At 50.7% G+C, this 14,782-nt stretch overlaps 1 protein-coding gene across 2 annotated transcripts in view; it reads right to left on the bottom strand.

Annotated features, from left to right (window-relative positions):
* Nucleotides 1-14,782, bottom strand: part of VSIG2 (V-set and immunoglobulin domain containing 2) — a 33,250-nt gene that overhangs the window by 4,031 nt on the left and 14,437 nt on the right. For both annotated transcript variants that reach the window (XM_073657381.1, XM_073657380.1), the window contains exons 3-5: nucleotides 11,779-11,986; nucleotides 10,954-11,106; nucleotides 9,687-9,806 (exon numbers count right to left, since the gene is read on the bottom strand). In XM_073657381.1, the coding sequence (XP_073513482.1) occupies nucleotides 9,687-9,806; nucleotides 10,954-11,106; nucleotides 11,779-11,986 (481 nt within the window). The remainder of the gene's footprint in view (nucleotides 1-9,686; nucleotides 9,807-10,953; nucleotides 11,107-11,778; nucleotides 11,987-14,782) is intronic.

The raw sequence follows: 14,782 nt of genomic DNA, 5'->3' as shown, positions 1-14,782 counted from the left end.
TACAGGAGGAGTGGTACTGTGCAGTGTATATATACAGGACAGGAGGAGTGGTACTGTGCAGTGTATATATACAGGACAGGAGAAGTGGTACTGTGCAGTGTATATACAGGAGGAGTGGTACTGTGCAGTGTATATATACTGGACAGGAGAAGTGGTACTGTGCAGTGTATATACAGGAGGAGTGGTACTGTGCAGTGTATATATACAGGACAGGAGGAGTGGTACTGTGCAGTGTATCTATACAGGAGGAGTGGTACTGTGCAGTGTATATATACAGGACAGGAGGAGTGGTACTGTGCAGTGTATCTATACAGGAGGAGTGGTACTGTGCAGTGTATATATACAGGACAGGAGGAGTGGTACTGTGCAGTGTATATATACAGGACAGGAGGAGTGGTACTGTGCAGTGTATATATACAGGACAGGAGGAGTGGTACTGTGCAGTGTATATACAGGAGGAGTGGTACTGTGCAGTGTATACACACAGGACAGGAGGAGTGGTGTTGAGAGTAGCACCTGCCTCCTGAGCTCAAGCACTTCCAGAAGGAGGGTCGTCGTCTGCCTCTCTTCTCCCCAGGGAGAGGCAGGCCTACTGGGAGGCCGGCATGGCTTCCCAGCCTCCTATCCCCCGGTCTATGCCGGCGGGGGAGAAGGAGCCTCAACAACCGGCCCAGGAGGGAGTGAGGAGATCGGGAAGGGTGAGGAAGAGCACATCCACCTGCTCCAACCCCGAGACTGTTCACCGCCTGCCCAGAGAGGGAGACCGGGGCACCCCAGGCCCCAGGAACAAGAGCCCAGCAAGATCCTGGGGGGAGATGAGCTCCAGCGAGTCCACAAGTTCCTTCTCCTCCCGAGTGGTCGCCACGTTGCGAGAGTACGAGGACGCCGGCAAAGCACTAACCCAGCTGAAAGAGGAGCTGAGGGAGGCCCGGGTCCTGAACACCCGGGCGTTCAACAAGGAAAGACCCGCGACCTCCCAGAGGTTTAAAGCCCTCAGAGACGAGGTGGTCAGGTTAGTGCTCCTCCGGGAGGGGATTGAGAAAAGCGCAGGTCCCTTCCTGGAGAGGTTTAAGAACCAGCGGCGGTTCTCAGAAATGAAGGGGTTAAACACCTCAGGAGAACCGCCAGCCGGCGTCCTTAGTGAAGAGGAGGAGGAGGATGAAGAGATGACTGGATTCTTAGTTGCTGGAGCCAGTGAGGGGCAGAGCCGGAGCTCAAGTGGTCTCCCTGCAGGGCAGAGGACTCCGACAGCAGAGGCTGGAGTGTCGGGGGAGGAGGAGGAAGGAGGACTGCTGAGGGAGATCCGACTGCTGGAGTCTCCAGTGGACCTGACGCGGTTTTCCTTCGGTGAGGACAAACCAGTGGAGACCAAGAGGAGGAAGAGGAAGACCGGAGGAGCTGCACAGGAGGTGGTGAGTTACAAGTATGTACCAATGTCTGATGTTGCGCCTGCCACCTTCTGTTTAAACCCCACCAAACCTAAAGGCACGGGCTCTGCAGTGGGCTCGAGGCAGAGGCAAGGTGGGGAGAGGAGAAGGACGTCCGGTGATGCTGCCATCTGTGCGGGGAACAGTGCAGGGGGCGAGGCTGTGGAGGTACTCACAGCGCCGGACATAGGAAGTTCTGTGGAGTTTCCCACCCTGCCCTCTGCGGCTAAGCCGGTTATCACCGGGGCCGGGGGGGCAGGGAGGGATGTGAAAAACACCTCTGCGAGGAACACTGGGCACACTGCTGCGACAGGGGGGCAGTGTGCCCCAGCGCCCAAAAAGGACACTAAGACCCCAAAGTCTGTGGGTGCAGGGCGGGCAGAGGTGCCGAGAAAACAGTCTGGCCAGAACAAGGACCAAAATGCTGCAGTAGAGGGGCGGGGCGCTCCAGCAGAAGACCTGCAGAAAGCCAGCAGCAACCAAAGGGAAACGGGTGTGGTGCTGCAGGGAAAGGAGTCTCTGGGAGTGCTCCCCTCCCCCGGCCCAGCAGGTGTGAGTGCAGAGACACCAGACACAAGGGAGGAAGGAATGGAGGTGACTGTGGAAGGTGCAGAGAACAGCAGAGGTAATGGGGTGACAAGTAAAGGGAATGGAAGTAGTGGTGCAATGAATGATGGGAGTAATAGTGGAGCAGATGGTGGGAGTAGTAGGAATGGTGGAAGTAGTGGTACAGTGAATGATGATGCAGCAAATGGTGGGGGTAGTGGTGCAGTGAATGATGATGCAGTAAATGGTGGGGGTAGTGGTGGAATGAATGCTGGGAGTTGTGGGAATGGTGGGAGTTGTGGTGTAGCAAATGTTGGGGGTAGTGGTGTAATGAATGGTGGGAGTAGTGATGCAGCAAATGGTGTGAGTAGTAGTGAAGTGAACGATGGGAGTAATGGTCCTGCGAATGGTGTGAATAGTACTGGAGTGAATGGTGGGAGCAGCACTGGTGTTGGTGGGGGGGAAGTAGGCGCTGGTCCCGCTGCCCCCCCAGCATTGGCGGGGGCTTCAGCCCAAAGCTATTCAGGAGCTGTCAGTGCTGGGGGTAGTAGTGCGCCCTCGTCTGGTGGCCCTGGGGATGGTGACTTGCAACAGCAGCTCCTGGACGCCCTGAGGAGAGGGGAGAGCTCCATCACTGTAGAGGGGAGGGAGGTTGATCTGTCTTTCTGGATAGAGAGACATGGTCTTTCAGCCTTCCGAGATAGAGGGGCAGAGACTGTCTGGTCTCTGCCGACAACGGGGCAGAGGAGTAACCGTAGGAACGTGGTCCGTCTCCAGTGGGTAAGCAAGGATGCCTGTCCTGATAGGTCGAAGGTGGTTGAGCTCCTGCTGGGGATGGGCTTTGCGGCATATGACATCTTTGCCTTGATCCATCCCTACGGGACCTCCTACTTCGATGTCAGCTTCTTGAGACCGGAGGGCCTTGGAGCTTTTCTGGTCTCGCCATGAGCTGGCTCGGAGTCGCCCCGAATGGCATGGTCTCTTTCCCCTGGCAATAACCCGCCAAGATTCAGTCAGGAAAGTGACCGTTTTGACTAGTAACGAGTCGCTTTCCTGTATGGACATTACCACCTGGGTGAGTCGATATGGAGAGGTCACCAATATTCCCGAAAAGAATCTGGATGACCATGGTATCTGGTCAGGGGCCTGGACCTTCATGGTGAGATTGAAGGTTTCGGGAAACACTGTTACCCATATCCCCTCCTCAACCTTTTTGGGGAGGGATAGGATCTTGATTTTCTACCGGGGGCAGCCTAAGGTCTGTCACAGGTGCGGTAGCCCCACACACTTCAGTGCACAGTGTACCACCCAGAAATGCGCACTGTGTGGGGACCTCGGTCATCTTGCTGCTGCCTGTCGCAGGATTAGGTGTAACTTGTGTGGTGACCTCGGTCACCCGTTCAGTCGCTGTCCGCGTTCCTTTGCCAATGCGGTCCTGAAAGCGGCGAGTGCGGGACAGGCGAAAGCCGGGACTAATCTTGCCGGTGAAGGGACCAGTAGAGGCGGGGGAGGCAGGGATCCGGTGAGGAGCAAGCTGCCGCCATCCACCATCAGGCGGCAGGAGCAGCGCCGTGGGGACAGGGGGCAGGGAGTAATGTCCCTAAACTCTGACCCAGGTACTTCACTTGCAGCTGAGGAACTTAAAGACAGCGAATTGAGTGAGGAGGTCAAGAGACTTGAAAGGGAAGAGCGAGAGGACGCCACGTCTTCCCAGGATCCCTCTTCTGGTGACAGTATAGATGAGGGAGAGGGGGAGTGGTCACAGAAAAAGAAAAAGGGTAACAGGAAAACGGCCAGAGGTAGGAGGGGGACCAGGTCTCGAGCTGCCTCTTTGGAGTGCGACCCCTCTGACTCTCTGGCCGTGATCCAAGCGCCATTGGAGGGTTCAGCCGCCCCCCCTCTGGTGGATCTCTCCAACCGGTTCGGGGCTCTCCAGGACCTCCCTCTGGAGGGGGGAAGTGGGGACCCGGGGCCGGAGGTTGCGGACAAGGTGGTTGGGGCTCAGGAGATGGCTGGGTCTTCCTCTCGGGGGGCAAATACAAAGCCCTCTGGGGGGACGACTAACCCAGGACCACCAGACGAGGGCAAGAATGTATGTAAGGAGAGAATGGACGAGTCTGTTTGTCTTAAGCGCACTAAAAACCAGTCATTATCGGAGGAAGAGGTTGGGACTGTCACTGGTGGGAAGAAAAAGGCTATCTAATTCAATCAATCATGATGGCGGCACCCACCCCGTTGCCGCTGGCAACTATTAATGTTTGCAGCATAAAGTCAGATGCGGCAAGGTACACGGCCTTTCGTTTTCTCGGCCAACTTGACGCCGACATTTTGTTTTTGCAGGAGACCAGGTTGACCGATATATCAACCTTGCATAAAGCAAGGCGGGAGTGGAGGCATGGGCCCTCCTACTGGTCTCTTGCGGCCGAGCCGTATAGCGGGGTGGCGGTCCTTTTTAAGACTGCAGCGGTTGAATGCAGACAAGTGATCGAATTAGAAATGGGGAGATGCTTGATCCTAGATGTCTCCATGGGGGGACAAGAGCTTCGGCTCATTAACATCTATGGTCCCCAGCCCAAGTGGGACCGCAAATGTCTCTTCCTGAAGATCAAACCTTTTTTATTTTCGAGTCGGCAGGTGGTCTTCGGAGGGGATTTCAACAATGTCACGAGATCCTGTGATAGAGGAGGTTCCGGAGACCGGCTGGCTTATGACTGCGTCGCGTTAAACAGGATAGTGAGTGAGGCTCGCCTGGTGGATGTCCACATCCGGCACAACCCGGGCGACACGGGATTCACCTTTTTTAGAGGTAGTCAGTGCAGGTCTAGGCTAGACAGGTTTTATTTGAAGGAGGAGGCCGTCTCTTCACCGTTGTCGGTTGTGGAGGTGGAGTTCTCCGATCACTGTTTGATTATGTTTTCTCTGAACGTTACAGAGACTCCTCGGATGGGAAGAGGTTATTGGAAGCTGAATTCGTCACTCCTTGAGGAAGACGTTGTAAGACGGTCTTTTGAGGAATTCTTTCAGAGCCAGGTACCATTGCTGGGCCTAAGTAACACTAAGTCAGAGTGGTGGGAGATGTTCAAACATCGGGTGGCGAGATTCTTCCGGCAGCTCTCGAACCTCAGAAGCCTGAACAGGGATCACCTGTATCAGAGCCTGAGGAGGAAACTCGAGCATCTTGTCTCGACTGGAGGTAGCCGCGAGGAGATCTCCAGAGTGAAGTCCTTGCTGAAGAGGTGTCAGTACGATAGGCACGCATCTTTGGTTTTTGAGAGGGACTACGGGAAGTACTGCTCGCCCGACCCTTACAGAAACTGTAAGATGTCAGTGAATAGTAAGATAGTGACGGGGCTGGTGGACAGTACGGGGTCCCTGAGAAGGTCCAGATCAGGGATCTTGGAGGTCGTCAGTTCCTACTACTTGCACCATCTTGGGAAGGAGGGAGCTTGATCGTGACGGGATGTCGGCTTTCCTGGCTGAATCCGTTCCTGAGCCAGGGGCTGACCTCTCGCTGGGCGATTTGGCAGAAGCGATCAAAGAAGAGGAAGTGAGACTGGCGATCGATGGGCTTAGGCCCAAAAAGTCGCCAGGTCCGGATGGCTTAACATCCGAGTTCTTTAGGACCTTTAGGGACTGTTTGGTCCCTCTCTTGACTCAGGTGTTTAACGAGTGTCTCTCCTCGGGCACTCTGCCAAGATCATTAAGGAGGTCAGCTTTGATCATTTTGTTAAAGGGTAAGGATCCGTCACGCATTGAGAACTGGCGTCCCATAGCACTTCTCAATGTGGACAGGAAGATTTTGGCTAAGATACTTTTCAACAGGCTGGTGAAGTTTGCACCCCGGCTCCTTTCGGAGGTTCAGCACTGTTGCGTTCCTGGCCGTAGCACTTTTAGTGCTGTTCTAGGTGTCCGAGAGGCCGTGGAGCAAGGCAGGGCGGGCCTCTGGAAGGGGTTCTTGCTGACCCTGGATCAGGCAAAAACCTTTGATCGGGTTAACCACGAGTACCTCTGGTCCACTCTTTTGAGGTATGGTCTGCCTGGAGGGTTTGTGGACTGGCTTAAGACCTTGTATGCAGGGGCTGAGACTTTCCCTCTGGTGAATGGGTGGATTGGACGACCTTTCGGGGTAGGATCCGGTGTCCGTCAGGGCTGTCCTCTTAGCCCTTTGCTTTACGCGTTTGCGATCGATCCCTTCCTCAGAAGGATCGATTGTGGACCGTTGGCGGGGGTGCGGATGGGCGGGGCGGTGCCGGAGGCTATCCTGAGGGTGGTGGCCTACGCGGACGATGTCACCGTCTTTGTTTCTTCGCAAGAGGAGGCAGTGGTGGTGATGTCAGAAGTGGAGCGCTACTCGGAGGCATCCGGGTCCAAGGTCAACCAGGATAAGTGTGAGAGTCTCTGGCTGGGAGGCGGAGATCCCGGGTTTGATCTTCCGGACACCCTCCCCGAACCCCAAGAACATGCCAAAGTCCTGGGCATCGAATTCGGCCAGGGTGATTACCCCACGAAAAACTGGGAAGGCAGAATCAAAGGTGTCGCCCAAAGAGTGGACCAATGGAGGGGTTGGTCTTTGACCCTGAGGGAAAGGGTTGGCCTGTGCTAAGCTTTCCTGCTCCCCTTGCTAATCTACCTGGGCAGCGTCTGTGTCTTGCCAGAGCCTCTCTGGACACGGGTCTACAGTCTGTTCTTCCAGATGTTATGGGGGAACAGACTGAACCTAGTCCAGCGGGAGGTCACTTACCGCATGAGGAGACTAGGGGGTTTGAATATGGTGAACCCCGTGGTGTTCCTAGTGAACATCTTCTTGAAAGTGAACGTGGCAAACCTCTGGAAAGAGAGGGCTCCTCCGTGGGTATTCTCCTGCAAGGGATGGTTTCAGCCTTTCTTCCAGGAATGGGAGACAGGGGGATGATTGAAGGATCTTCGCACACCACACGGGCATCTCCCGGCTTATGTTACTGAAAATGATCCGCCGGTGGGGTCTGGGAATGTGGGAGGTGAGGTCCCTCCCGAGGAAACTCCTCGATATGAGGGTCTTGCTTTCTCATTTTCAGAGTCCATTGGCCCTCAAAGACTGCCCAAGTCGGGATCTGGATGTTGGGTTGAATTTGTTAAATTCTAGCAGGATCCCCGAGAAGTACTGGGACTTGACTTGGCGCTGCTTCCATGGTAAGCTGTATGTGAGGGACAATTTGAAGTACAGGAGCTCCGAGGACAGGAATTGCCCCCGTGAGGCTTGTGCTAACGTGCTGGAAAGCATGGAGCACTTCCTGCTTCATTGTCCCTTTAATACAGAGGTGTACAACAGGGTGGGGGCTTCCATTGGTTGGCCGCGGCTGGCTACTCTGTCCTACGCCGGGTGGGCCTATGGAGCATTCGGAGACCTTGGGAGAAGGGACCGAGACACTTTATTCATAGTCAGCGCAGTGATCAGGTATTTCACGTGGAACGCACGAGTTTTAGTCTCGACACAGAGTAAAATCCTCCATGTAGATGAAGTCTGTAGGAACATCCTAGGTGACCTGGTGAGGGTACGTTCTCTGGTGTATGAAAGACTGGGTGCCCGGAGGGCGGCCCGCCTCTGGAGGGGCTTTTCCTTCAGGGTGCCTTAGTCCGGGGGTACTCCTATATCCTGGTGGAGGGCTGATGTCTTTCCACCCTAGATTTTTGTTTTGTATTTCTGTCTCCTGAATAGAAGGTTTGCCGGCATCGAACTTGAGCCTTGGATGGTGAGTGTGTAGGTTGTGTTCTGTTTATATTGTATATAATGTATAATAGGGGGTTTTAGTTAGGTTGGGTGGGGGATTTGGGGGATAAGAGGACTGATCTGGGCTGGTCCAGGCCCCGCCTGGGGAAAAACTTTGGGGCCTGATCCTAGCTCGGAGTAATCCTGAACTTTGTGGCCAGAGCTGGATCAGGGGTGGCGGGATAGTTAGTGTAGGTCTGTGTTTTATATATATATTAAAAATTACAAAAAAAAATTATAAAATATAAAAAAAAAAAAAATTGTCCATGTCACTATTGTATATATTGTTATTTTTGGTTTTCTGTGGTGTGAATGAGGTGCAGTAAGGGGGTGACTAAGGTCAGGCAGTGGGACCAGTAGGTTAGTGTTAGTGTCCGGTTGTATATACGTTATATTAGGTTTAGTGTTTTATTGTATATAATCTTGTATATAGGACGGTGTGAGCGTTGTGTGGGATTGTATATAGTAGTATGAATGAAGCTGGGCCGGGGGTTTTATAGGTTTTATAATAGTTATTTCTTGTATATGTATATATTCCTGGGGGGATTTATTTTCTGTGATTTGTCGTCTTGTTTTGTTCTTATGTTCGGTGTCCTGTAATGTATTATTGTTCTGTCATGTACTGTACTTATTCTATCAATAAAAAAAAGACCTGCAGTGTATATATATATATATATATATATATATATATATATATATACACACACACACACACAGGAGCAGTGCTGGCTGGATGTCTCCTTGTTTTTCTCCTCCACAGACTGAGACATAATAAATTCTATTATAACCAGGATCTAAATATTGACACTTAGTGACAACCGGCCGATGACGCTTTGTCTCTGTGACTGGTTGTCAGCACAGTATGCGATCATCTTCTATTATGTGATCATCACTTTTCCTGTGTACCAACATAATAGGGCAGCACGGTGGCTCAGTGGTTAGCACTGTACTGTATATAGGGCAGCACGGTGGCTCAGTGGTTAGCACTGTACTGTATATAGGGCAGCTCGGTGGCTCAGTGGTTAGCATTGCACGGTGGCTCAGTGATTAGCACTGCAGCCTTGCAGCGCTGGGGTCCTGGGTTCAAATCCCACCAAGGACAACATCTGCAAGGAGTTTGTATGTTCTCCCCGTGTTTGGTAGATTGTGAGCCCCAATGGGGACAGCGATGATGATGTCTGTAAAGCGCTGTGGAAATAATGGCGCTATATAAGTGAGTAAAATAAAAATAAATAAATAAAGCTACTTATAGCAGAGCGGTATGTGCGGCTCAGAGTCTCCTCAGTGGTGCCCCCTATCCTCCATACTGAGCCCCTAAATTCTTGTCTGCTTTATAGTAATATAGAGAGGGTCCGCATAGCGCAGAGTATAGTGTGTCAGTGCAGTGGACAGAGTGATAGGGTCCGCAGAGTATAGTGTGTCAGTGCAGTGGACAGAGTGATAGGGTCCGCAGAGTATAGTGTGTCAGTGCAGTGGACAGAGTGATAGGGTCCGCAGAGTATAGTGTGTCAGTGCAGTGGACAGAGTGATAGGGTCCGCAGAGTATAGTGTGTCAGTGCAGTGGACAGAGTGATAGGGTCCGCAGAGTATAGTGTGTCAGTGCAGTGGACAGAGTGATAGGGTCCGCAGAGTATAGTTTGAGTGCAGTGGACAGAGTGATAGGGTCCGCAGAGTATAGTGTGTCAGTGCAGTGGACGGAGTGATAGGGTCCGCAGAGTATAGTGTGTCAGTGCAGTGGACAGAGTGATAGGGTCCGCAGAGTATAGTGTGTCAGTGCAGTGGACAGAGTGATAGGGTCCGCAGAGTATAGTTTGAGTGCAGTGGACAGAGTGATAGGGTCCGCAGAGTATAGTGTGAGTGCAGTGGACGGAGTGATAGGGTCCGCAGAGTATAGTGTGTCAGTGCAGTGGACGGAGTGATAGGGTCCGCAGAGTATAGTGTGAGTGCAGTGGACGGAGTGACCTTACCTGATACTGATATGGTCACTTGACATGTGGCTTGGCCCATTTCATTGGTGGCCGTGCAGCGGTAAGTGCCGGACATCGGCTCTGACAGGTTAGTGAGTAGGAGAGATCCTGTTATCTGATCTACAAAATGAAAAACATGTTAATCACCGTTCTCCTGTAATCCTCTGTGCTGCTGGAAGAACCTGCTACTTCTTCTATGTAAGGCTATGTGCCCACGATGCAGAAATGCTGCAGATTTTTTCCACATCTCCCTGGCAGGAAAAACGTATGCGGATTGTACATGCGGATTGTACATGCGGATTTTACATGCGTTTTTCCTGCCAGGTAGAAGCGTTTGTCAAGCGTTCTTCACATGCATTTCCGCATGCGGGTTGTGATTTTAGCATCACTTGGAAAGTGCTTGTCAACTTGGTCACACTATATAAATCCATGTAACCGGCAACCGGCATATATAGTGTGACCAAGTAATAGTTAAAAAAAAAGAATAAAAATGGTAAAAAATAAAAAATAAAGATTATACTTACCTTCCTATGGCCCCCGGTGTTTTCTCCGCTGCGTCCGGTCTGTTGTACGGCTCGCGGTGGTCTAAAAGGACCTTTCATGACGTCATGAAAGGTCCTTTTAGACCACCGCGAGCCATACAACAGATCAGACGCAGCGGAGAAAACACCGGGGGCCATCGGAAGGTAAGTATAATCTTTATTTTTTATTTTAAATTCTTTTTTTACAGGTTCTATGGTACCCGGGTCTGGATGAGAGTCTCCTCTTCTCCAGACCCGGGTACCATCCGCACATTGAAACGCATGGTATCCACATGAGCACATGCAGTGATGCGGATATTATGCGATTCAATGCAAGTCAATGGCGGCAATTACGCTGCGTGTCCGAAAAATTAATGGACATGCTGCGTATTTTTCCGCAATGATAATCCGCAGCGGAAATTTCCGCAGCACGCGCACAGCACATGCGGATTATCATTGGGGACCATGGGGCACGGATTACCGAGCGTTTTTTAAGCGTTTTCGCTGCGGAAATTCAGAGGCAGAAACGCTTGAAAAACGCATAGTGGGCACGCAGCCTTACTCAGTCTATGATCAGCTCTGTGCAGCCCATAAGGTACAAGATCAGCACGCTCTGCTCCTGAAATCGTCTGTGCTGCTGAGAGAGCTGGTTCCTTCAGCGATGTGACCTGGTCTGTGACCTGCCACAGGTTCAGCACATTCAGTATCTCCCCCATATTTCCACCATCACCCTCAGAGCTTCGTACTTTCCATCATTCCTGGCAGCAGCGCTGATTTTGTGCCCACCATGGACCATGTGTAGATGGGTGGCGGGTTCCCGGTGGAGGAGCAGCTCAGGGTGGCGTCGTGGCCCGTTATAGTATTTCCATTAGACTGACAAGTAGGAGAAGTCGGAGGCACTGGAAACAAGAAAGAAAGTTTATCGCGTCCTGCAGAGGATGACCCCAAATGTAACGTGGCCCCTGGGGGTCCATCCAGACATATACATATTGGAGCCCTCATTTTATTCCCCCACCTCTTTTCCACCCCTGTTGAATAGTGGGGCCCCCATTTTATGCCCAGACCCTTTTTCCACCCCTGTTGAATATTGGGGCCCACATTTTATGCCCAGACCCCTTTTCCACTCCTGGTGAATAGTGGGGGCCCCATTTTATGCCCAGACCCCTTTTCCTCCCTCAGTGAATATTGGGGCCCACATTTTATGCCCAGACCCCTTTTCCATCCTTGGTGAATATTGAGGCCTCCATTTTATTCCCACACCTCTTTTCCACCCTCAGTGAATATTGGGGCCCCCATTTTATGCCCACACCCCTTTTCACCCCGGTATCAGGGCCTCGGAGAGGACGGCACCAGGTGACAACCTGAGCAGGGGAATGGTGTTGTCAGCAAGTGGGGAAGGGGAAAAAACTCAGAAAGGAGCAAAGGGGGAAACAAACACCAGGTCTAATTTTGACACCATAATGGGGGGGCTCGGTTTGATTTTGGGGCCCTTTTCTATTTACACCACTGTCTATGATAATGGCAATAAGGGGGCTCTGACAACCATCTAATGAGGGAGGAGACCCTCTCACCGAGGACTGAGAGCTGTATGACCCCGGATCCGCTGCCGCTGAAATCCGGAGGGTTATTCACTTCACAGATATAAGAGCCATTGTCCAACCAGGCGATATTAGTCAGCTGAATGGAGGCCACCCCTGAGGTCGGGGGGCTCTGGACCGTACTCAGGCGGTCGGCCTGGGACCCCGGCTTATACGTCGTTCCATCAGAAAAGTAATAAATCTGGATAGAAGAAGAGAAAGACAGTAAGAATATAATGCAAGGAAAGGTAACGGAATGTAAGAATAATGATACAATGTAACAAAGTGTGCTGTAATAGAAAGTGTTGTGATATCATGTGACAATATAATATGGAACAGACTGGAAAGTAAGATGTGATCATGGGACATAATATAATGCAATGTAACATAATATTATATAATATAATGTAACCAAATATATTGTAACACAACATAATACTGCAATAAAATATAACGCAACGTAATATTACATAATGTAACATCATTTATCCCAACTTTATTCTGTGACATAAAACGTAAGAACATGTAATACAATAAAACATAATGGAGTGATATGTCAAAGCCAGACTCGTATAGGCCAATCTCTCTACTCCCAGTGGATGTTAAACTACTACTAGCTAAGATTTTAGCCAATAGATTGATTAAAGTTATCAGAGAAGTAATACATGAGGATCAATCTGGATTTATGCCAAATGCATCTACCGCTATAAGGCTGTGTGCCCACTATGCGTTTTTTAAGCGTTTCCGCAGAGGCAATTCCGCTGCAGAAACGCTTAAAAAACACTTGGTAGAAGTTCCGCCATGTTCCCCGATGATGATCCGCATGTGCTGTGCACATGCTGCGGAAATTTCCGCTGCGGATTATCATTGGGCACGTAGCCTAAATCTGAGACGTCTATTCCTCAACCTCTAAATAAGCTCAAAGGGAGATGGCACCAGGGCGGTGATGTCCTCGGACGCTGCAAGAGCATTTCGCAGTGTAGAATGGAGTTATCTGTGGGCTTCGGTCCTTGTTACATTGCTTTAATCCAGTTGCTAAAATTCGAGTGAATGGTCAACTCTCTGGGACTTTTAAATTACAGATGGGCACTAGACAGGGATGTCCATTGTGGCCCTTTCTCTTTGCCCTGGCCATTGTACCCCTTTCTCTTTGCCCTGGCCATTGTACCCCTTTCTCTTTGCCCTGGCCATTGTACCCCTTTCTCTTTGCCCTGGCCATTGAACCCCTTTCTCTTTGCCCTGGCCATTGTACCCCTTTCTCTTTGCCCTGGCCATTGTACCCCTTTCTCTTTGCCCTGGCCATTGTACCCCTTTCTCTTTGCCCTGACCATTGAACCCCTTTCTCTTTGCCCTGGCCATTGAACCCCTTTCTCTTTGCCCTGGCCATTGTACCCCTTTCTCTTTGCCCTGGCCATTGTACCCCTTTCTCTTTGCCCTGGCCATTGTACCCCTTTCTCTTTGCCCTGGCCATTGAACCCCTTTCTCTTTGCCCTGGCCATTGTACCCCTTTCTCTTTGCCCTGGCCATTGTACCCCTTTCTCTTTGCCCTGGCCATTGTACCCCTTTCTCTTTGCCCTGACCATTGAACCCCTTTCTCTTTGCCCTGGCCATTGAACCCCTTTCTCTTTGCCCTGGCCATTGTACCCCTTTCTCTTTGCCCTGGCCATTGTACCCCTTTCTCTTTGCCCTGGCCATTGAACCCCTTTCTCTTTGCCCTGGCCATTGAACCCCTTTCTCTTTGCCCTGGCCATTGTACCCCTTTCTCTTTGCCCTGGCCATTGTACCCCTTTCTCTTTGCCCTGGCCATTGAACCCCTTTCTCTTTGCCCTGGCCATTGTACCCCTTTCTCTTTGCCCTGGCCATTGTACCCCTTTCTCTTTGCCCTGGCCATTGAACCCCTTTCTCTTTGCCCTGGCCATTGAACCCCTTTCTCTTTGCCCTGGCCATTGTACCCCTTTCTCTTTGCCCTGGCCATTGTCCCCCTTTCTCTTTGCCCTGGCCATTGTCCCCCTTTCTCTTTGCCCTGGCCATTGTACCCCTTTCTCTTTGCCCTGGCCATTGTACCCCTTTCTCTTTGCCCTGGCCATTGAACCCTTCGCGTTTCGCTTAAGAGAGTAAGAGAACAATCTCGTTACAAATTGTAGAGAAGTTTAAATATTTGGGAATAACTTTCAGTACTGAGCCTAAAGAATACCGAACCCTTTGTTAGATGAATTTAGAACTAAGGTGAGTGCATGCTCCAAACTCCTCCTATCAGTTATAGGTAGAGGAAATCTGATCAAGATCATCCTGATGCCCCCATTGTTATATGTGTGAGGCCCAAAGGCTCTCGGCTATATTTAATTCACAGAGTATACAAAACTCCAAGCTTTTTACACACGATAGGATATCGCCGCGATGCAGAATGCCCGAGGTGTGGGACTGATGCATCTAATGTGGGGGTGTAGACAGAGAGGCCCATTTTGGAATAAGGTCATATCCTTGATAGAAAGGGTGTATGGAGTGAAATTGTTACCAGATCCCTGTATATGTATATTGGGAATATTTGAGGATGGAGTGGATCCCGACTTTCCCCTATTCGTAGATATCGCTCCTATCTTATTTCAAGCGCGTAAACTTCTTGCATTTCACTGGTTGGACGCACGACCTCCATCTATGGGAGAACTACAACGAAGGATAAATGATATAATCCGGCTGGAAAGAGGAGTCTATCATAAATGTAACTTTATTCACAAGTTCTAAAAGATCTGCAGCCCTTGGTTGGATGCTCCAGGGCTGCCCACAAATCTTCTAATTAGGGATAGAATATTAACGATGCTATCCCTTCGTTAGTCACTGTCTTATCTTCTTCCCTCTTCTACGAATGTTATACTCCGTTATTCTAGAACCGCTCTGAAAATGGTTCTCTCTGGAACGCTGGGATTTGGGCTTAGGGTGGGTTAGGGAATTGAGGAGATACTTTGTTCATGTTTTACACTATGGAATTACTATGTTATTT

Source organism: Phyllobates terribilis, unplaced genomic scaffold, assembly GCF_046119375.1.
Source record: "Phyllobates terribilis strain yellow unplaced genomic scaffold, ASM4611937v1 Scaffold_12__6_contigs__length_324123572, whole genome shotgun sequence".
Taxonomy (NCBI): domain Eukaryota; kingdom Metazoa; phylum Chordata; class Amphibia; order Anura; family Dendrobatidae; genus Phyllobates; species Phyllobates terribilis.
The sequence above is the reverse complement of the archived record's forward strand: the minus strand, read 5'-3'. Positions and strand labels throughout refer to the sequence as shown.